General features: G+C 41.1%; 2 protein-coding genes across 2 annotated transcripts; one reads left to right on the top strand and one right to left on the bottom strand.

Annotated features, from left to right (window-relative positions):
- Positions 1-987: 987 nt before the first annotated feature.
- On the top strand, positions 988-22,637 carry LOC117466443 (GRIP and coiled-coil domain-containing protein 2). Its single transcript, XM_034109666.1, has 24 exons — positions 988-1,175; positions 1,859-1,921; positions 2,062-2,146; positions 2,223-2,302; positions 2,418-2,522; positions 3,296-3,800; positions 4,387-6,245; positions 7,315-7,378; positions 7,513-7,613; positions 7,857-7,955; positions 8,884-9,003; positions 10,397-10,561; positions 11,119-11,223; positions 11,986-12,148; positions 13,455-13,555; positions 13,759-13,836; positions 13,950-14,087; positions 15,171-15,283; positions 15,650-15,826; positions 16,182-16,390; positions 18,162-18,386; positions 18,643-18,782; positions 20,602-20,803; positions 20,928-22,637. Exons 1-24 carry the CDS (start codon positions 1,170-1,172, stop codon positions 20,999-21,001), a joined length of 4,977 nt encoding a protein of 1,658 aa, XP_033965557.1. The 5' UTR covers positions 988-1,169; the 3' UTR covers positions 21,002-22,637.
- tmem223 (transmembrane protein 223) lies at positions 18,828-20,524 on the bottom strand. Its single transcript, XM_034109667.2, has one exon. It carries the CDS (start codon positions 20,213-20,215, stop codon positions 19,421-19,423), a length of 795 nt encoding a protein of 264 aa, XP_033965558.1. The 5' UTR covers positions 20,216-20,524; the 3' UTR covers positions 18,828-19,420.
- Positions 22,638-23,276: the final 639 nt, after the last annotated feature.

The following is a 23,276-nucleotide window of genomic DNA, read 5'->3' as shown; positions in this document are numbered from 1 at the left end:
CACACCAGGGAAACTAACGACAGACATGAAAACACAGGGAAAAGAGACCAGACTATATACAGGGAGGAAAACATGACAAGGAGAACGGAAAAACACCCACACCTAGACATAGAAACGTGACATGACATAATAATCCTGACAAGCATAACTAATGTATGGTCCCTGTTTATTGTTTCTGTGGCTATGGGCCACAATTTGTATTCAACTTTGTATGTTTTATTTTACAATCACGTTTGGACTCCCGATCCAGTTCTTTTTTTAAAAAACAGGCTAAAGGTCTTAATTTGACCTTTTCTTTACTCAGTTTGACACATGCTGGAGCCCCCCTGCTGCACTGTGTGGTTAATGACATGTTTGCCTCCAGGGAACACTGCAGTTTGCCATATTGCAAATATGCAACAGTGGTTTAAGAGTAAGAGAATAATGTTTTGGTAACACAAGGTGTTCAAAAGGTGTCAATTAATTGTATTACTAATATTTTTAATTGCAGCATTCATTTAAACAGACGAATACTGTTCAGTTAATTCAGGTGGCTGTACCCAATAAGTACAAAAGTCTGTCAAAGAAAAAAAAGACAAACATTTTTGGGATTCTGGAATAACTTTTTTTCAAATTAATCATTTTTATTTGATAATCTTAATAATAAGCATGTTAGGCATTATAACTTTAATGCTGATGACTATCTGGTTGGTTCGCTTTGCTTTTGTTGCATAGTATGTTAAATGTCATACTTGATTTGGTGAAAATCAGGGTTAAGACGTACTTTCTGTCCAGATCAAAATGTTCCCAAACTAAAGAATTACATCCTGATTCTGTATACATCTCAGACCCATACAACATCAACATCAATCCGGGAAATTCAAACATTAATGCATCCATAAAATAATGGAGAATTGTTGCCATTGTTGCTGCGACAGGACATAACCACGAGCCAGGATCCTGTTTGACGCGTGACGTACAGTCTGACGTCACGTGGTTGACGTTTGCGGAAGCAAGTCGTTGCTTTAGCGGCTGGTACCTCAAAATCAAAACAGAGGGGATGTTTTCGTATTAAACCTCGAGAAATCGCAATATATATTACAGATTTCGCTTTTACTCTGTCCGGTCGACATACCGGTTATCTCTGTTTGCCTGACAGACGACTGAGAAGTATCTAAATATCGACTGAGATGGAGGTAAGTGTTCAGTGTCGAGGGGTTAGCTTTAGCCAGTCTGAAACAACTTAGTAATAACTGTATAGCATCTTAAAATAAGCTTAAAATATAATGCTCTGCTGTATATAGAGTTGTGCTTTGGACATTGGAACAGGGCTGTAAAGCAATAACATGTTAAGGGACCCGTTTGTCCTGTTTACTAGCGAACTTCACTTCAAACATTCTTATTTAAATGTGCTCCATGTCGACTAAAACGTTACTTGTAAGGACATTAATATACTATACAGTATTACATATATTATATTCTGAAACAACCGGTATATTAAACCTGATGCCTCACCGTTTTTCATAACTTTCCTCTACCATCAAATACATTGTGTCACTGAACATTGACACAGGGACATATGAACCATTTTAAGCCTACATTGAAATACTTTGACTTGGTGTACATGCTGAATAAAACATGAGCTCCCAATGAAACGTATAAGCTGGTAAAACATGCTCTGTCAATTTTACATTTTTCAGACCAACATAGCGACATTATATTTTTGATTTTCAAAGGAAATACTGAAGGCTACTAGTACTGACTGGGAGACTGGTCTTTTGTCAAGCATGGGGGAAAAAAGGAATAGCAGAGTTTTGAAATGTTATTGTTACAATCTGCACATATTTAGGTTTGCCTATTTTTCCTTTCACTGAAACAGGAGCCTAGTGGTACCGGAGGAGAGTCTCCAGCTCCATCACCAGCAGGTGCATCCAAGTCCAAGGTACTGCACATTTCAATTCAGACTATTGATAAAAGGGATGTTAAAATATCTAATATTTGTTGAGATTTGTGTACAGTTAATTAATTTTTTCATATGTATTGGTATAGATTATTCCTTCTTTCTAAATATTGTACTTGCAGCTGGACACACTGCCCAAAGATGACCTTATCAAGTTTGCAAAGAAGCAGATGGCTCTCATGCAGAAGATGAAGGGCAGATGTGGAGGTAGCTATACATGCTCTAAAAGCTTGATTCTGTGGACCAACAGTGTACATCTTTGTGATAACATTTCCCCTTTCAGCTTTGGAAAAAGAAGTGGAATCCCTCAAACAGCAATCCAAAAACAAGAATGGCAGTTCAGATGACTCCACTCTGATACAGGTTTGTTTGTAGGGAAGAAATCTATCATGTGTCTGCTTTAAAATAAGGATTTGTTGACATGTGTCCAGTTCATTTTCATACTTGCTCATGCAAATCCTGTGTCTATGTGTAACAGGAGTTGACTGAGAGGATGGATGCCTTACTGCTGGAGAAGGCTGAAACTCAGCAAAGTCTTTCAATTTCTCGCAAAGATCTAGAGAAGACTAAGCTGCAAGCCAAGGTGACTACAGCACAAATACTTAATGATATGAATTACATGTTTAATGAGCCAGTTTTACTGAATTATATCCTGTTTCTCTGAAAACTGGGACATTTCAGCATATTTGCATACATTGTAAAGGCAAGGCAAGTGTATTTATATAGCACCTTTCAACACAATTCAAGGTGCTTTACAAAAAATTAAAGACATTAAGAAAATGGCATTTAAAATCAGTCATTAAAAAGAAAAGCTAATAAAACATTAAAAGAAAAAATACATGGATAAAAGTTACAGTGCAGTTTAAAGGAAACCTATCATGCAAAATGCACTTTTGTACGTCTTTTATACATGAGTCCCCGGTGTGTCAGGGAACTCACCAAGTGTCAGAAAACACAACCCTCTCTCTTTTCCTCTATACCCAAATCTCCAAAAAACGGGGCTGTAACGGATCTGATACAGACTGATACAGATTTGAAATTGTTCTGAAGTCAGAAACAGGAAGCTCTGCCTATATGGGCAACTCTCCACCTATCAGGGGAATGGGGGGTTGGGCCACGGCCATTGCTGCTCGAAAGCGCTGGAGACGCTGTAGTACATATGCCAGGCCTGTAAGTAGCGCTGTAGTCTGCCACAAAAGCAGCGAAGAAGACTTCTCACGCATGGTTGCCATGGTTGCCCTTCTGTTCCCTTCTGTTTATTCTCCGCTGTGGCTCTTTAAAGTCCAATCATTGATGCATGTATGCTTATAAGGAACATATATTGTCATAAACCCCCATATAACTTATTTTGTGCAGGATGATGTAGCAGTGCTGCAAGGAGAGCTTGAGCGTGTGATAGAAGATCACCAAAGAAAGATCACAAACCTGAAAAGTACAATTGAGGAGTCCGACAACAAACACCAAGAAGAGATGTCTTATTTCCAGAGATTACTTAAAGAGCGAGAAGAAAGTGACAGGGAGAGGGAGAGTGAAAGAGAGAGGGAGCGCCAGGCTGAAAGTGCCAGCGCAAAAGAGAGCACTGAAGAGGTCAGCCGTTGCTTAGAAGCACAACTAGAAGCGCTTCGATCTGAACTGGAAGCAATCCAAGAGCAAAGATCCAAGGAGATCGCTGAGCTGCAGGAGAACCACCAAAAGGAGTTCACCAAGGCCCAGCAGGAGGTGGAGAACCTGAAGGAGGAGCTTTCTCACAAGGGTCTGCAGCACGAGGAGGAGATGAGGGCGCTGGAGGAGGACTGTGAGATCGAGAGGGACCGCCTCCTGCTGCTCCACGAGGAGCTGACCGAGCAGCTCGCTCTCAAAGGTACAACAGAACTCTATTTGACAAAAGAGATCGGCGTCACTGTTTCCTAGAGAGATGGTGATGCTGTGTATGCACACTTTGAATAGATTTTTTAAACCTAAGGGTAACCCAGTTTTGCAGCATAGAGACTTTTTATGTGCAAGCAGAATTGGGGCTGATCGGGTTATTTTATTATGTAATCTTCTATACTTCTAATACTTTAATATATGTTTGTGTAGTTTTCACCACATTTCACATTTTAAGTATTTTAATAATAATAATAATACATTTAATTTCAAAGCGCTTTTTCAGGTGCTCAAAGACGCTTTACAGTGGTGATAAAACGAGATAAAATAGAATAAAAATATATTTAAACAGCAACACAACATAATTCACAAATTAAAAGCCAATCTGAAGAGGTGTGTTTTGGTGTACACATTTTAATTGTGTGTGCTCCAGTCTAATGAACAAATTAATAAATGAACAATGAGTGCTTATATTATAACTGTATTGTCAAATATTGTATCTGTGTGTCTATCTCTGTAAATCATTGTTTCATTGGACATTCAAATGGCTTTTCCAGCTAACATGAGCCATATCTTTCCAGACAGCTTCCTGCAGGATGTGCAGGAGGAGGACGAAGAAGCACCCCGCAGTTTAGGGATCGCTAAAATGCTTGAGCTGTCGACCTGCAGTCAGGGTGAGTCCACCCAGAGTGAGGGAGAGGAGACAGAAACCGGGAGAGTGAGAGCACCCATGGAAGACCTGCAAGCCCAGAACACCATGTTACAGGACGAGCTCACCCTGCTCAGCAATGTGAAGGGTGAGCTCGAGGCAGAGCTGGAGAAAGCCAAGGAGGAGTTTCAGTTGGAGAAAGAAGATATGGAGTTTAAAATCAATGAATTGCAGATGAACAAGGACATTGTTCCCAGTGATTTAGCCATAACCCTGAACCCTGAGCAGCAGGATGCAGAGTTACAGCAACACAGTGAAGCCCTCCAAGATGGAAGTGAAGAGTCGGCAATAGCTCCTGAAGACCAACACCTCTTGAATCCAGAGGAGCTGAGGGCCAAATGGGAAGCTTTGAGCACCGAGAGAGACTCTGCCGTGACTGAGTGTCAACACGTGAGAGAAGTGCTGCAAGGTGTGGAGAGAGAACTGGGCGAGAAGACACAGGAGTTTGTTCTTCAGCACCAAGCCATGAAAGAGCAGGGGGCCAATACTGTACAGGAACTCCAAGACAAGATGGAGCAACTCAGCCAGGAGAGGGAGGAACTACATGTGAAGGTGAATCAGATCTCAGAGGAGAAAGACACTCTGATGAAGAACCTACACGACCTGCAGCTGAAGCTTGAAGACTCCTCAGGTGAAGACCAGAAACTCCAGTCCTCTGTGGAGGAACACACTGCTTTAGTGTCTGAGCTGAAGCAGTCTGTGGAGGAAGTGAGCAGGCAGAACGAGGAGATCCTCTCCCAACTGCACATGAAGGAAAACATGACCCAAGACCTGAAAGAGATGGTGAACACACTGACTGAAGAGCGGGACAGAATAGAATCCCAGCTTCAGCACAGAGAAGAGGAAATGGAGAAGCTGAGCGACAAGAGAGAGACAGAAATCCAGAGGCTGCTGGAGGAAAAGGAGAAGGAGGCGCTTGTGTGCAGAGGGGACAGAGAGCAGGAGTTGAAACTTCTTGAAAAAGAGAAGGAGGATGAAGTGCAACATCTAAAAGAGGAGAGGGAAAGGATGCAGGAGACCGCTTCTGCTTTGGAGCTGACAATCAAAGACCGCTCCACAGAGAAGGCTGACCTCCAACAGAAATTGGAAGAGGCCTCTACTGGCCTTTCCAAAGCCCAGGAAGCAGGGGGGCTTTTGGCCTCCAAGCTGGCAGACCTGGAGGCTCAGCTGGAGCAAGAAACATCTGAAAAGAACCTCCTAGAAGCAAAGTTAAATACACTGACGGAAGACACCGAACAGGCCCGCGCCACCATCACAGCTCTGGAGGAAACTCACTCTGAAGCGCTCAGAAACTCCACAGAGGAAGTTGAGGGGCTCCGATCACGTGTGGGTGAGCTGGAAAAGGAGAGGGAACTGTTGAGGAGCAGCGTGCAGGAGTCCGAAGGGGCCGTAGGGTCAGAGGAGGTGGAGAAGGAGCTCCATGCTCGTATCGCAGACCTGGAACAGGAGAGGGACATGTTGAGAAACAACCTGGAGGAGGTGGTGAAGGACACTGAAGGTCTGCAGAAAGACCTGGAGGACATGAAATCAGTCAATGAGAAGATGAATGAGGAGAACCAGAGACTGCAGACTCGCATGTCTCTGGTGGATCAGGAGGAAGAGGAGAAGGAGGAAGGGGAAGTGGAGAGTGAGATGGAGGGTTTGGAAAAGCAGAGAACAGAGCTCAAAGACCAGCTGACGGAGAAGGACTCCATCATAGCTCAGCTGAGAGGCGAGATCGCAGCGCTGCAGGTGAGGGGAGCCCTGATGCTTTAGGTTGGTGTTGGTGCACAGGAAATGTAGATGCTGCTGTCCTGATCATGTCAAGCTAAATGTTCTGAATCATTAGTTGTGTTTGATCATGCAGATAACGCTTAAATAACGTCACACATGGTCATTAGGACACATTCATCCAGGCAGACCTTTTCTGATAGCCCTGAAATGCTCAAAAAAATGCTCAAATCAAGAAATGTCCCAAATGGAATATAGTTAATTAGTTAAAAACAACTAACAAGTAATTAAATCAGGGTTGTCAAACTCAATTTCAACTCGGACCACATTAGCATCATGGTTGCACTCAAAGGGCCAGTTTTATATATAAGACTATATAAGAATACATATTTAATATATATAAAATAATGTATTGTATAACATTATTGCCTCTGCATTGGATTATTATCGGATAGTGTAATAACTTCATAATTAACTACGTCTGAAAGCTAGGGTCTAAGGTAAGTCTAGGGAAAACAATTAGTCTCTTCAGTGCGCATGTCACAAAATGATTTAAAAAGAAAAGCCAAATTCTGGAAAAACAAATAAGTGACATTTTGAAAAAAAATTCAAAATTCTAAAAAGTCAAGTTCCGAGAAAAAAAGTCTAATTTGAGATGCATTGTGGGACATGTAGTTTATGGGCAATGTGCTTCTGTAAAGCGGCATGTAACCGTATAATAAACATATTATATTCTTTGCATGCTCTTGTGAGGCCGCATTAAATGAAGTCGCGGGCCGGATTTGGCCCCCGGGCCTTGAGTTTGACACCCCTGAATTAAACATTTGTAAAATAACTAGCATTTGCAGCTTTTGCCATAATTCCTACATCTTATATACCTATAAGTAGATGAACTAAAAGATACATTAAATGTTTTTTTCAACTTTAGAAATATTACTGTTACTCTGACCCAGGTATCTAACTCTGGAGAAACAAACAGATGCACATTTATAGGGGGGAATGTTTGCTTTATGAACATTTTGATAAAAAAACAACGATTACTGACTTTGGATTGGAATGTTTTGTGCTTTTCACTCTCTTTCTTTCTCAGGATTCTGCCGTCCAGTCGGCTTCCTCTGAGGAGAATGCAGCGAGTGAGACCACAAAGAAAATAGGTAAGGCGACATTGTTATTATTTATACTATATATTTAACTACTAAATATATGGTCCTTAGTTTGCTTTCCCTTTGGAGCAAGTTTGAAATGACAGATGATCATAACTCAGGTCTTATAACTACTGCTCCCTCAGCTCTCCTGGTGAAAGAGCACAAGGAGAAGGACGAGAAGATGAACAAAATCAAAGCAGTTGCCATTAAAGCAAAGAAGGAGCTGGAAATCAGTAAGAAAGAGGTAAAGAGAAGCATGCATTTTCGATACTGTTAATGATGGATTGCTATCCTTTATTAAACATGTACTTGACATTTGAACATTAGAATGATAATAAATAGGAGTTTACAGTCTTTCCTGATTGTTTAACCAGAGTTTGTAGTGTAAGGAAGCAATCTACCAAGGTCAGGAAACTAGCTAAACATTGATACCGTTTATTTTGTTCCCTCTGTGCTCTGATTAGTGATTGTACACATTCCCCCCCAGATTGCCTCCCTCAAGGAGAAAGTAGAGTCACTGAAAGCAGAGAAGGCGAAAGTGAGCAGCTCTATGAAGGATATCATCCATGGTGCTGAAGGCTACAAGGTATGCGCAACAGAAGACCTACGGGAATATCCTGCTTCAGTAATTGTATCAGTGTCTAAATATTTCCTAATCTTTGACAACAAAAGGCATTATTTAGCCTGGAGCCACTTTCCTTTGCCTCACTGGCGGAGGCAAATGAAGTTTTGTGTCCAGCGGTATCAAATGCCACCATGTTTAGACTACTGAAGGGAGTAGTACAATCTTCACTTTTACCAAATCCTGTATGTAGGCTAAACATTTAATTATTAAAAGGCTGCTGGAAGAATTTTGGCGGCCTACCCAGGACGTTAGCATCGCCCTGGTTCTTTCAACATAAAGCCATTTTCTTCCATTGGAGTTTTGATTATGGCGTACTAAAGTCTATGGCAAAAGCGTTTATGATATGATGACTAATGACACATTACATCTTTACAAATAAACACCACTTTAAAGATTATTTATGTGTAAATGCAATCGCTAACGTTTGGATATCAAGGAACTACCACCATCAGGGAACTGCATGATAATGTTCAGTAGTCTAATTTATCATGTGTTTTAATGTCGTAAAAACATAAACAACAGAACAAATCTCACCAAAAACGTATTGACTTTGGGATAAGACAACCTGAAGTGCAAAACATTCAAACTAATCTTTGTTTTAGGACTAATTCCTGCTGCACTCTTCTTCATGCCTTTCTAAAATGCTGCTTATTAGCAAGTGGAAGTCTGCTCACTATGAAACAGACCTCTGCGCATGATGTCACTCCCCAAGGTCCCCATAAGCTGTCCCAGAAGGCACTGTGCTTTACGACTGTGTCTCCATTAGAGGAGAAACCAGTCTGTTGTGTCTAATGAGAGTGTGTAAATACAGCTGATGTTTGAGATGCATAGTGTTTACCTTCGGTGAACTGTTCAACCGGCTTCCAGTAATAAATGAATTTGTGTGTAGAACCTGCAGATAGACTATGACAGGCAGACAGAGCAACTGGATAAAGAGAGGGAGAAGGTGGAGGAGGCGGAGAGACAGATTGCTGAGCTGACCAAACGATTCAGCAGTGCTGTCACACAGGTAACACAAACACACACTCAATCACACACTCCCACACATATCAAACACAAAGACTGCCCTCACCCTCCAGTAAATCCCAGCAGCGCCGCTTTCTCCGGCAATACATCTCCAATACTTCTCGCATAACTCAGCCACCATCTGATTTACAGCGAGTCATTTTAGCCAGCGACACTTTATGCTGCGATGCTTGGCGGCGCAGCTCCTGCAAATATCCCATCAGATGTGACTGGGTGAGCTGGGGAGAGATTTTGTTTATATATATATATATATAGATACTCCTCTCCCCAAGCTCATAACTGTCTCTTTCCAATGAGGGAACAACAAGCAGGTAAATGGAGCGGAGTGTAGCTTCCATCTGCTGCGTGTGAGAGCTACACCATTACTGAGACTTTTCATATTCTTGTGGGTCTCTGGGGGGGGGGGGCAGGAAGGCTGAAAGCTAGTCGGGGATCTAAGAGTACGTCTGGACATCTCTGTTTACCAATCATATTTCAGTGTTTTGCTGACAGATGATGAGAGGTAGCTGCTGCTGCTGCTGCTGCTCCTTCAGTGTTCCTTGCAGAGGAAGCCCTCGGGGGCCGCCGCTGTCAGATTTGCATGAATGACTCTGAAAATGTGTGCATGCAGCTTTGGCACATTTACCTATGTTTTGCATTTGCAGGTGAAAACCTTGGATCTGAAATAAGTATCTTTGCAGTGGGATTTTTAAAGATTATAGAATAAAAGCTAAACCTAGCTTAATTTACCACAGTAAAATCCTACTGATTATGTGCAATATTCAAATAAAAAGTACAGACGGAAGTTATTTTGATTGAAGATGCTAATGGCACCCTTTACCTAAACCAGAGGAAAGGCAGATATGTATTCACTTAAGGATATAAGAATCAAAGCTGTGTCTCTCTGTATATGTCACCCCTTGTTTCTTTTTACCATTGATAATGAAGTCACATTTGATCTATTGGTAAAGGCAAGTGGACATATAGTGCACATGTTCAGGTTCATATTTGTATTTTGTGTCTCTACTCGGACATGTTTCCATGCTTTCCTGTTCAAAAAGGTATTTATTTTTCTGTGCTGCAGCACCTCTTTTCACCCTCTGTCTGAAACCAGAGCGCAGTCAACCGCTTAGAGATGTCCCGTCCCTTACCCTATTACATACAATGTGTTGGAGCGCTAGCCAATAGAAGCACAAGTATTACATAGTGATGTCATAATGTTACGGAAGTAAACAAAGGAGTCCAATGGAGGCGTTTCAGGCAGGGGGGGAGTTTCTTGGCAGACCGTTTACATGCACACAAACCTATATAACACTACAGGAAAGGGAAAACTCCAAAAAGCATAATTAGTTGCCATCTTGAAGGGTTAGTAGTCTACATTGTGAATGCTTTTACAGATTGAAACGCTGAGCTGTCAGAAGGAGGACCTGCTGGCCAGCCTGGAGACCACGAGGAGCACAGTGAGGCAGCAGGAAGCACAAAACCAGGAACTGCAGAGACAGTCAGCCGCTCTGGAGAGAGACCTGCTGGCAGAGAGATCGATGAAAGAACAGAAGATCAAGGTAGAAATATGAGAGAAGGATACTCTGTACTTATCAGAGGTCATGCCAGCCTCTGCTCCCAATTTTGTCTGTAAACGTTTGTTGTAAAGCAACACTCACTGAGGGAAACCTTAGACTAAACTATGACTGTTTTTACTCCACCTGTTCCAATTTTATGCAAAAAACGTTAACAAATTTAGAGAAATCACAAAAAAGTATTAATGCTTTGCTGCTTGGGCAAAGTTGGTGAATTGATAAAAGCAAATATGAATTGGACAAAGCAATGAACAGTTTCAGCAAATACATGACGTATAAATGGCATCTGATTGATGTAAAAAGAATAGTTCTACAATGGAATAATAGTTTTCTGACTGGTTGACGTGTATCTCTTATCTTGATGAACTAACCGCGGACAATCACATGGATTGAAACCAGCGTCCATTCACAATTTTCTTATCGGATTTTTCCTTGAAATTCTGTTAAAATTGAATTTCATATTGAAACTATGAAATGTACTTTATATACATACTGAAAACCCCTCTGTGTCCTCATGTCTGTGTGTTTTCCTGCTTTTCCAGGATTTGTCATCTGCCACAAAGGAGTTAGAAGAGCTGACAGCTCAGCTCCGCAAGCAGCAGCAACAGTCTCAGCAGACTGCCCAGGAGCTGGAGCAGCTACGCAAGGTACACACACACACACACACACACACACACACACACACACACACACACACACACACACACACACACACACACACACACACACACACACACACACACACGTTTCAGACTGTAGTGTCTCTGAGGGCCTGTCCACTCAAGTGGCTGGACTGGTGATGGCCGGCCTGCAGCTCCAGTAGCACCTCTCAGAGAGAAAGAGCAGTTTTAGCCCACAGCACAGGAACTGATGTTTCTTTTCCATTAGTGGAGACCCTCTAAGTACAGCAGGGTACATGCAAGCTGCCAGGAGCTCTGACTTCATGTCCAAAAAACACAGACTTCTTGAGGTCCATAGAGATAATCGTCTTAAAAACAAATAATGATATATTGGATTTATTTTTATTTTAGAGTAGTGATGAAGAAATGTGTAATCTCTTCAAGTTCCGCCTTATTATTAAACTGTAAACTTCCCTGTTCAAAGTACTACAAACATATATTCATCTTTAAAATATGAAATATAAGGTTGTGAGGGAATTGTCATTATTATTCAATGATTCTACATTTGTGTGAGACCTACTTCAGTCCACTAAAGAATACAAATGAAATGTTTAAGAATATATTTTTTAAATATAACAACGGCTTAAAAATGATATTCTCTTTCAATTACATTTTGGATAAAGATAGCCAGTTGTTGAAAGTCAACCTCAACTCTAAACCACATTTTCCTTTCCCGTAAACGTTCACAACATGTTCACTGTACTGATTGTATGTTGGCTCCGCCTGCAGGAGGCGCAGCAGAGCTCTCTGCTGGACATGGAGATGGCCGACTACGAGCGACTGGTGAAAGAACTCAACGCCAAACTCGTAGATGGGGAGGAGTGTGCCGTGGAGTTAAAGGCCCAAATAAACACACTGAACCAGAAGGAGGACACACTCAAACAGGAAATCCGTACGTGTGATACAATGTCAGCTGGGGTTGGCTGCAGCCCCTTCACACCCCTTTAAATATAGGCAGGTCTAGCTGAAGGATGGATATATAATTATGTAGAAAATGCATGAGAATAAGAACAGCGTGATTCCACAAAATTAGTATTTGAAGACTGTTCAGACCTGTACAACCTCAAAGGCTTTATGTGTCATATTCACATAGTTACAGTGCAGTTGTTGGCGATGAACAACTTGAATCTCAGACTCATCCAACAATTCAACATATCATGTATCAACAGAAAAATACATAAAATAGTTCAACACAATGGTGCAAGTAAGTGTCAGGAATAAAAACACTATATTAATATAAGGTAAATAAATAAACGGAATGAAAAATGAAATACTTGTAGGATAAATACTGTATACTGCTATAATAAATAATTGGAAACCTGTTTGTTATTTGACAATTATACAATAAATATGTATTGTACTGTAACAAATGAGACAAACCACATCAGAGCCATTGTATCAGGTATGGCTGAAACTGACCTGCTCAAATAGGATGTTTAATAAAAGGGAGTGTCTTTGTTTAAATGCAAGCCATAAAACCGCAACATCCCGGGTTTACATCCTGACTTGTGGTTAGACACACCCCCACCCCCCTGTCTCTCATCATTTTCTATACTACCCTCTTTCAAATCAGGGGGATTCACTTCAGGGAAATGATTTTTAATAAAAGACTGAACTCTAGGTCATTTATTTTTGACAAAGTGATATATGCTACAGGCCTGATAAGTAAGTGAGCAGTTTTAGTTCTCCATTAACTGAGGGTTAACATTTATTCTTCCTGCAAAGCCCTAATGATTTACTGCCTACCATATTACTGCAGGGTAGGGCTGCTCGATTATGGCAAAAATCATAATCTCGATTATTTGGGTCAATAATTGATATCACGATTATTAAAAACGATTATCCATTTACTTTCAAAACATCAATTTATTGAAAAAAAACAGTTGATTACCCTGAACTTTGAGTATAATTCAACTGAAAAACCAATCAATACAAAAAATAAAAATAATAATAAAAACAAAAAATCGTTTTATTTCGATTATGTTTTTTTCATAATCGTTGCAAGCCAAAATCGTAATTGCGATTAAAATACGATTAATTGAGCAGCCCTACTGCAGGGCCGTCTGTATTCTGCATGTCTTTTCTGTCACACTCCGTTTCCTGTTGTTTGACACTGTCAAGCTGTGAAAAAACTGTGTTTATTTCAGCTAAACCATTTGTATGTGTGTTCACATGTGCCTGTGTAATTGTGTCTCCAGAGACTTTGAAGTCCCAGCTGGACCAGGGGGAGGAGAAGACCTCCAAGATGAAACAGCTGCTGGTGAAGACCAAGAAGGAGTTGGCCGATGCCAAAATGCAGGTCTGATTTTGTGTGTGTGTGTCCCGCTGTGTTAGTGCAACACTGCTGCCTGATGAATGTAAATGGTGTCATGCAACCATGTGTGGGCATTATTGAGGGGTAGGCCTTGAAGATATAGGGTGTAGTTAATCATTTGTGCATGTTGCCGAGTTTGGTAATACGAGTGTATGAATTTCAATTTGTTTATGTGTGTGTGTTTTCAGGAAAGCTCCCTCATGATGCTGCAGGCCTCTCTGAAGGGAGATCTGGAGGCTAACCAACAGCAGCTAGAAAGCTCCAAGGTAACACAAGCACCAATCAGCACAACTTCTGTCAGCTATCCCTTTTGATCAAATATATAGTTCTACGAATGAATAAGTCACATGCTAAAGTGTGTGTGTGTTTGTGCATTGAGATTGAGGCATGTGAGCTGATGGCCGAGCGCCATCAACTGCAGGAGCAGCTGAGGTCTGCGCTGGAACAGCAGCAGAGAAGCAGCAGCTCCCTGCAGCAACGCATCAACAGCCTGCAGCAGGAGAGGGACATTGCTAAGGTACACACACACACACACACACACACACACACACACACACACACACACACACACACACACACACACACACACACACACACGCACACACAATGTCCATCCTTAATGTATGCAAAGTTCCTGGAGAGCGATGTAATATAGAGCTATGACTCATTACTATTTTCTTTAATAATCTCTCAGTTATTTCTGATGAATCGTTTAAGTCGTATGCTCAAATGACACCTTTGTTATTGCTTGTGTGCTATGACCATCAGTTAAAGAAGCTGGTAGCTGTAATGTTTTCGTACTTTTGCTTTGTGCATGAATACAACAGTCAATTATGAAACTTTGTTTGTTGTCGATTATCAAAGGACTGATCCATTCATTAGTTACTTGTTTTAGCAACAAGCGTGATGTGACGGGACCTTTTTGACTAAAAAGCAAGAAGTTTAAGATCATTCTTTAAAACACCCTAACATGAACTCTCTGTTAAAGTGCAAATGTTTAACCAACCAAAAAATAGCGAGCAAACTGATCATATTGTTTGTCTGTCACATATTTCCATGGATTTTGTATCGGTACGTAACAGTCTTCCATCTTTTTAGAGACATTTTTATATCATATGCATCTGCTCAAGCATGAGGTACATAGAATATTTTCATATTAAAATGTAGAATTGAATGAACATTTCTGAAATAGTTTCCTAATGGTGTTATCCCAGAGAGAGACATTCTGCAGTACAGTGAATGCACCATTGCACTGAAATAAAGTAGTTATGTAAAGGGGTATGATTCATCATCCTATTATATGACACACTTTTTGAACATAATTGGTGAACTAATTAAAATAGCTACAGGTCTTTAAACGTTTGGCCAAAGTCAAGTTACAGTTGTTTTTTCTAAACAAGTGAAAATAATATCCTAAAAATAAAAGTCCCTAGGTAAAGTTAAGTAAAATAAAGACCATCAGAATGATGTAATCCTCCAGTATTTCTCTTCAATTGTCAAACAGAGGGGCAACTACAAACTGGTTCATCTGTCACAGTATTTCAAATGTATGCTGTGTTATTCACTTTAAATGTCTTGTTCATCTTGGTGCTGATTCCAGGCTGAGCTGATGTCAACGACAAATGAGTTTGAGGGTTACAAGGTGCGAGTCCACAATGTGCTCAAACAGCAGAAGAGTAAAACCACGGCCCAGAGTGAAGGAGACTCTGACCGGTAAGGACAACACCTGTGTGACCAATTCCCATGACAAAGGAAGATGCAGGGAGGCACTCAGAAATAAGGGTGGTGATTTGCATGCTGTCAATCAAAACTATTCCATAGAAAGACGCACACAGGAAATTACCTGAATGCTAATGCGTTAATAGCTACACCATCACAAATATTAAACTATACAAAGAATATCTACATGTTATCCACACAATTATATAATTAAAGTAACTAAGTGAGTATAATATGTTTCTGTTACAAGCAGCTACTCAAATGACCTTATTAGACCAAGCATCATGTAGCAGAATGTGTCCGTTAACACACACAAAGAGTGATATGAATATACTGAATATGTGGTTATGTGTCTGGCAGGACGCAGTTGTCCTCTGAGGTGGAACAGCTGAGGTCCAGGCTGGCAGAGACTCAGCAGAGCCTTCAGAGCAGCACGGCAGAGCTGCAGCAGCTCCAGAGTGAGCACGACGCTCTGCTGGAGAGACACAACAGGATCTTCCAGGAGACCGTTAGCAAGGAGGCCGAGCTCCGCGAGAGGTCAGCTGGATTGGTCAAATTTGATTTGTCTCTAGTTGTTAATTTACCCTTGCTTGTCTTGATTTTGCCAAAGTACCATCTTGATTGATTGTAACTTCTCTCACACTCCCTATAAGCATTCTGACAGCAAGAGTTTGTGCTTTTTTCAAAATATTTGTATTTCATTTTTTGCAGACATGGCACTTTCAGCACATTAAACAAAGTACAGAACAATTTGTCGGTTAAAGGAAAGAAAAAATACCCATCCAGACTTAGAAAATAGCACCTGCCTCTCAGGGCTACTGTACATTTTGTACTGAATGAAAAGTCTCTAAATCATACTTTTAATCACCTCTTTCTCTGTCTCCCCCTCCAGGCTGCTGCAGTTGCAGGCGGAGAACATGGCTCTGAGGACAGACCTGACCCAGGCTCAGGCTGACCTGTCCTCACAGGTGGAGGCCCAGAGGCAGACCTACAGGGAGCAGCTGAGGAAGCTCCAGGACGACCACCGAGCCACCGTGGAGACCCTGCAGGGCCAGCTCACCCGCGTCGAGGAGCAGCTCTACAACCTGCAGAGCCAGAACAGTAAGTATGACGGCAAGTTCAAAACATGATCAGTTTAAAATAATCAGGCAATAACTACCTGATTCTATTTAAAAAGTGGCAGTGGACTAACATGAATCGTATAAAGATTGTCTAGGTTTTCTGTCTTGTTTTCTCTGCTACTCTATAAGAGAAATTATAAAAGAGAGAATACAGGAAGGGGCATGTTGGTGTGTTTATCAGTTGAGGGGCCCTGCATGCTCATTCATCACCTCCCACACAGCTGCCCCCTGGAGTCAAACAGCAAAAACACACGGTGATGACTCGGAAAGGAAAGTGTATGTGTGTGTGTGTGTTTCTTCTTCTGTCACTCAGCCTGGCCAGGTGTTGGCGAGGCTCCTCAGCTCCGTCCCCGCCTCTCAGTGTGGCACACGGCTCACTGTGGCATCTGGAGAGACTCATCATTAGCGGCTCACACATGCAGGACAGGATTAACTCGATATACGAGGCCAATCTTAGCATTTACTGAAAGTCATATTTCAGCCTTTTTACAGCTGTATTTGGATTTAATGGTAGTTAAAAAGCAGAAGGGTGTTCCAACATCAGTGTGTGTCCCTGGCCGTAGTGGACAGGTGGGTCGTAAAACTGCCGGCCCCTGGACAATTTTTACTAGCCTCATATTTTATTTTATGAATCAACTGTGACAAAACTGTGAAATTGATCGATGTTCAATATAATGTCTTGTCCCATTTGCTTTCTAATCTAAACAGCACATAAACACACAAATTAATTACAGAAACAGGCTTTTTTACAATTTAGAATTGGGTAAAAGCAACTGCTTTTTTATAGAGTAGTCCAGGAATTTTATTCCAGTAGGAATTGGTGCCCCCAACCCCCATTCCATATCTTTCTTTAACCAGATGCAACTTCATTCTCTTGAATCTGTCCTCCAGAGTGTTGTGTCAAGGGTCAGGGAAAGTACAGTAAAACAAAAGGCAACATTATGCAGACGCAGCATTATAGACTCAAGATATGTGTTACTGTTTCTGCTCTTGGCACTGTGAGCTCTCAAGTTTACTGTTCCACCTCAGCTTTGTACTGGCCTCGAGCCCGGGAAACCATCAACCTGATTGTACGTTTCTCTGAATCCAGACCACACATCAAAATCTGGTCTAAACTCAGATGCATTTGATCTGATAAATGCACCAGCGTCTTGCTCTTCTCACTCAGCTGCACGTGCAGAGGCAGCCACCTGGAGGTGGGAAGGTGAGGAGATTGGTTTAGTGTCTGTCTGCTCTTTTGGTTCAGAGTCAGGTGCATTAATCATAATCTTCTCTTTTGTCCGCCCACTCTTTCAAAGCACCTCACCCTTCCCTCTCGCCTTCTATTCACACTTGTTGTCATTGTTCATGCCAGCTGAACTGGTTAACAGCAGAGTGTGTCTGGTGCCCCCTCATGTCACAAAGAAGTAGGACACTGATTTACAATTTTGAGTAACTGCAAATGAATAGGGATTCTGCTCAGTGTGGGGATGGACCGATCATATTGCTTTAAACATCGCAAAAGGATATACACTAGCCTTTACTCTAAATATGTCTTGGTATATTTAAAGCCCTTATTTATTTACAGTTAATACTGCCACTACCTTGAACATTTGTATAATGCATATAGGATCAATTGTGTATATTATGTTAGGAGTAGGTTGTACATTTCTGTTGTTTAAGCACATTTTTGCTGTTTAGTATGCTTCTATTCATTTGAAAAACAATAAATAACAACATGTGGTGTTCTACCAACCCTTGAACTCTTTCAGATTCAGTGGTTGTGCAGTCCAGCCGTAAGTCCCTGATGTCGGACTCCCGCAGAAACACAGATCCCAACCAGGCGGGGCTGGGACTGATGACCCTCAGCGACCTGCAGTCTATGGCCAGGGAGGAGGGCGAGGGAATGGAGACCACCGAGACCGAGAACTCTTCTCCTGCCCGTACGCCCCTGCCCTCTCTGGAGCAGCTTCTCACCTCCCCCAACCCCAAACAAGGTGTGTTTGAAACAGGAAGTGCTCCTTTTAACACTTATCAGATGATAAAAGCAAAGTGTTTATTACAGTTTGAATTACGTTTACTATAATTGAGTATTTATATTCCCTGCGACTTTATAATTTTTCTCCAGTAAAATCAAGAAGCAAATATTGATATATTGAGTTACTTTGGAGATTCAGAAACAATAACACAATATAAGCAATGCTTTTTCAAACAGTGAGCTTTAACTAGTGGGTTTTTTGGTCTTCCCTTTAGAGCCATTCGTGTGGACCGTGGAGCCGACCAAAGAAGAGCTCAGTCAGAAGCTGAGCACGGCCACGCGGAGTATGGCGCATATGAACGGCCTCCTGCATGAAACGGAGGCCACCAATGCTGTTCTCATGGAGCAGATCACCGTACGTATATGCACACAAGTTCACACATTAAGAAGACACAAGAAACGATTGTCAGTTTGATTTCAAGCTAATTCAAATTGTTTGTTGGTTATATAATTAGATTTCAAATAAGTAGTTATTCTTAGTAGGGCTGTCACTATCAGATTTTCTCTTCTCTATTCTCCTGGCCAAAATAATTCACAATAATGATATAACTGGGATATCTATTTGGATTTAAAAAATAATAAGAAATAATAAGGCTTGTCAAATTCAGCTTTCTTGTTTTTGGCAAATAAATGACACACAAAATAGGAGTGTAAGGAGGAGGAGAACGAGTCTGTAACCATAGCGTGGGTAGGGAAGGGGAGAAAAAGAAGACAAACAAATGGTTTGAGATGCTGGATTATTTGCATATTATTATTTGTATTATTTTGATATCAATTTCATTTTTATCAATACCAGTATATCGCAACACCGCTCATCGTAAATGATATCTCAAATTTAACATCCTTCTTTAAATGATCGTCAATATCCAAATAACACATTTTATCTCATGATTTAATTGACAAAAGACAATCAAACAGAAACTGACATTTGTTTGGCAGAGCTATGTTAAATCACATACGTAGCATTAGGTGTCCAACAAAGTTTTGCTTTGCTTAAATTGACCGGTAGGCCCCAACAGTGACATCAAACAGCCTAGCATTGGTTATGGTCCCCTCATTGTCCAGAAGGAAGTAGAACTTGTGTCCTTTGACCCTGAGCGGGATGAATGAGGGGGACTCCTGCCTGTGAGCATAGCAGGCTACCTGGGACAGTGGGATTGTTATTGTTTGGCCTTGGCCTGGTCCCAGAGGGGACTGTGTGCAGACTGTCACCATCTTCCCCCCTTGGTGCAACACCACTTTGCTGACGGAGCGCCTGCAGAACAGCGCCCCGAGCCCGACAATCCATGCTCCTATTGCCACGCAGCCCACCGTGAAGCCGTACCTCCAGGTTTTGGAGCCCAGGTTCATCTCGAAGCTCCACATCCCGGCCAGTCCCGTGGTGCTGGGCTGCTTGACTTTCCCCTTACCCCCTGTGTCTCTGAGCCCGGTGAAAGCGAAGTAGCCCATGTACGTCCAGAAAAGTAACTGGGCGCCGCAGAAGGTCGAGAGGAGCCGGAAGAAGCGGGTCCTGTCGTGCTGGAACAGGGTGACATCTCTTGAGGGCTGGGCGGAGGAAGAGAGGCGGACAACAGGCTGTGTGTGAGCGGAGGCACCGCGGAGGCTTGTGGGGACGATAATCCTCCACAAACCTGCTGCACATGTAACCCGGTTAACCATGGTGGCCTTGCTCGATGTAGTCTGTGTGGACATCGACGCATTATGAAATACTTTTTGCTGAATATTAACGAGACGAAACTGTTTGGAGTAACACTGCAGTGCCCCGCTAAGCAGCCGCTCTAATCCCATTTTTCACGACGTTAAACAAATGTATTCCTCCAACACCTGTTAAAACTAAAGTATCTTATAATATCAATTTAGTAATCGTTGTTGTAACGTTTAACGCTTATCTCCCAAAACTCTTGACAGCCGCAGCTCAGAGGGCGCCGCCATATTTGTTATGCGTGACGTCGTTTTTTTAAACCAACTTTATTGAGACAAATACACAACCGGTTTACAAAAGTTGAAGTGTACAATTTGAGTCCATCCATTGTCTACATGCGGCAGATGGAAGACATTTTTATCAATAAATATCTAATAAAAAAACATAAATATCTTATTTGAGCATACAGTGGTTGCCTATTGAAAGAAAATAGTATTATTAATTAACAATGCTGATGTGTTCTACCTATTAGTTGTTGAAGAGTGAAGTGCGTCGTCTTGAGCGAAACCACGAGAGAGAGAAGAGTGTGGCCAACCTGGAGTATCTGAAGAACGTTCTACTGCAGTTCATCTTCCTGCAGTCTGGCAGCGAGAGGCAGGCGCTGCTCCCTGTCATCCACACTATGCTGCAGCTCAGTCCAGAGGAGAAAAGCAAACTGGCTGCCATTGCACAAGGTATGTATCAAGAGACCAGGTGAACACCAGCTGAAATTCAAAATAATATATCTCTTAATCATGATTACTATCAATTATTTCTCCCTAAAATCTGACCGGTCGTTCTTTGCTGTCCTTTGTGCAGGTGAGGAAGAGGGGTCTGGGTCTCGAGGCTCAGGATGGAGCTCCTATCTACACAGCTGGTCTGGGATCAGATAGAATTGATGATCAACCAACTTAAAAAAGTAAACAATAGGAGCATATTAAGATTGTTATTGCGCCTTTTTCTGTGAAAATGTGTGTTAAGATGTGATGCTGTTTATTCAAGTCACAAAGTGGTTGGTTAGGGCATTCTACAAAATATGAGTGTACGATAGAAGGGACCAAGAAATATATCAGAAAAAGGATGAGGAACTGAGTGTAAAAGATTCAACCAAACCTTTTTACATAAATATTGATTTTAATTTGCCGTTTGGTAGTTACATTAATCTCTTAATCTCTTGCAAATCAAGTGAACTGTGAACTATTTCCGTCTTCCTTACTCTAACAATTGAAAAATATATTTATACGATATTTACTGGACTTAAAGGTTCCTCGAAGTGGAGCTCATCGTGCATTGAGACATCCTTAGCACTTTGAAAAACATTGTATACCCCAATGTGCACATATTATGGGAGAATAATTAATTGAAGGGAAAACTGAGTGGGGTATGGCATGATACAACTTGAACATCACTTTTAGACTTATATTGGGCATGCTCTGTGTAGCAGTGCACTTAATGGACTATGCTTGCTCTTTTGGTTCATATCAAACACGCTTCACATTTCTTTTAAAGAAAGTTTAAGAGCATTTTACTACCTGAGAAAGCAGCCATGTTTTTCATTTTTGAAGTATGTAAATTCACATGAAACATGCTCTTTTTTTATTAATTGTGGCCTGGATGGTAGAAAAAAGACATCAAGAAAGCTTACATTCTTTAAAAAACAACAAGCAGTAAGTGTTTTTGTTGAATTTATGGGTTAAAACATGGTAAACCATAAATGTTTATCATAATCTCACTTAAAGTACGAAGGTGTGCATGTGTACAGTTTGACCGCATATGTAATCTTTTTTTTTTCACTGTTTTTGCATTTGTTAACTAATGCCTCATTCTGAGATTTGGACCGGTTCTTATTTTCATTCCTTGAGTTTTGATTCATCATATCCTGTAGTGATGTTTGGGATTTTTGTTCTGGTTACTGTGTAATTTGTCGTTACTGCTTGTTGTGGCTGATGTTATTATTTAATGCCCAATTATGATTTCAATGGTTTCTATGTCTATTTTGGGAATACTTTTGGTTTTGTCGGATGTTGCACTGTTGTTTAATCACTGAACAGGAAAGATTTGTTGCAACTTCATCTGCTCAACTGTCTTGTTGAAGGACGGGACATTAGGCACGTCCTCCCTGGGTGCTGCTCTTTACAGTGTCTGGCCATGACCTCTGACCTCCCTGTGAAGGTGGGAAAAGAGACAATTCTGCATAGAAAGCACATCTACCGCCTCTTACTTTACATTCATTCCACTTTGCTCATGCACAAACAAAATGAAGTTAATTTCCCATTTTTTTTTTCATTCCAGTGGCAGCTTTGTTTGTGATTGCATCAGCATAAGGGAATGTATTTGTATCAAAGGCTTTTATATTTATGATGGTTAATGTCAACAGAAGCTATGAGAGATTACCGTAACTATAACATTTAATCTGTAAGCAGTAACAGTATGTTAACTACTTCACAATTTATTTCAGGGACAGCTCTTGTTTATTGTTCCTGTTATTTATGACTGTAAACTAAAATAAAGTTAATGGAGAAGAAAATATTTCCGATTACTTTTATTTTAAAGCATTTTGCAACTTTGAATCTGCTGGTCAGCTGCCAGATTTGTATTTGTTTGTTGGTTTGTTTTTCAAAAATCACAGTCACACCTTTATTTCAGAATTATACTGTTGCCAAGCACCTTAAGCGTTCATTTTACAGATATTTAAAAAGATAGTGAATCAGGATGAAAACATCAACATAAAAGAACACCAAACTGCTTATATTGTTGACATCCTGATTTCAGATTTGGAAAACCTTGATTTTATGGCTGGACAGGGAGATTTTCCCCTTCTCTTCGCCTAGGAAGTCTTCTTCCTTATTGAAGGAGGCAAGGGGGATAGGGGCTTTCCTTTTAAGGAAATAAATGTGGTTTCTAGTGTCATGACGCAGTGAGGGGAGGAATCAACAATTAAAAGCTACTGTACGCCACTGGGAGTAAAGGTAAACATGATAGTATCTGGTCCTCCCCTACAGTGGAGCAGCACTAATAACCTCAACGGTTTAATCCTATTTATTATAATGTTTCATTTATATCCTCTTACTTTGCAGATACTTACAGAGTAGTGGTCTAATAGCCTATACATGCTCTTTTCACTACACCCACTCGCCGTGTTGAAGTTTTATAGTTTCCGGTGGTCAG

The sequence above is a fragment of the Pseudochaenichthys georgianus genome, chromosome 21 (genome assembly GCF_902827115.2).
Source record: "Pseudochaenichthys georgianus chromosome 21, fPseGeo1.2, whole genome shotgun sequence".
NCBI lineage: Eukaryota > Metazoa > Chordata > Actinopteri > Perciformes > Channichthyidae > Pseudochaenichthys > Pseudochaenichthys georgianus.
Note: the sequence above shows the minus strand (reverse complement) of the source record. Positions and strands in the feature narration are given on the sequence as shown.

Excerpts from the sequence above, each read along its gene's own strand:
- LOC117466443 (XM_034109666.1), top strand. Across the intron at positions 13,556-13,758 it reads TGGCCGATGCCAAAATGCAG|GAAAGCTCCCTCATGATGCT; the intron begins GTCTGATTTTGT and ends GTGTGTTTTCAG. Across the intron at positions 20,804-20,927 it reads ACTGGCTGCCATTGCACAAG|GTGAGGAAGAGGGGTCTGGG; the intron begins GTATGTATCAAG and ends TCCTTTGTGCAG.
- tmem223 (XM_034109667.2), bottom strand. The coding sequence starts at position 20,215 with ATGGGATTAGAGCGGCTGCTTAGCGGGGCACTGCAGTGTTACTCCAAA.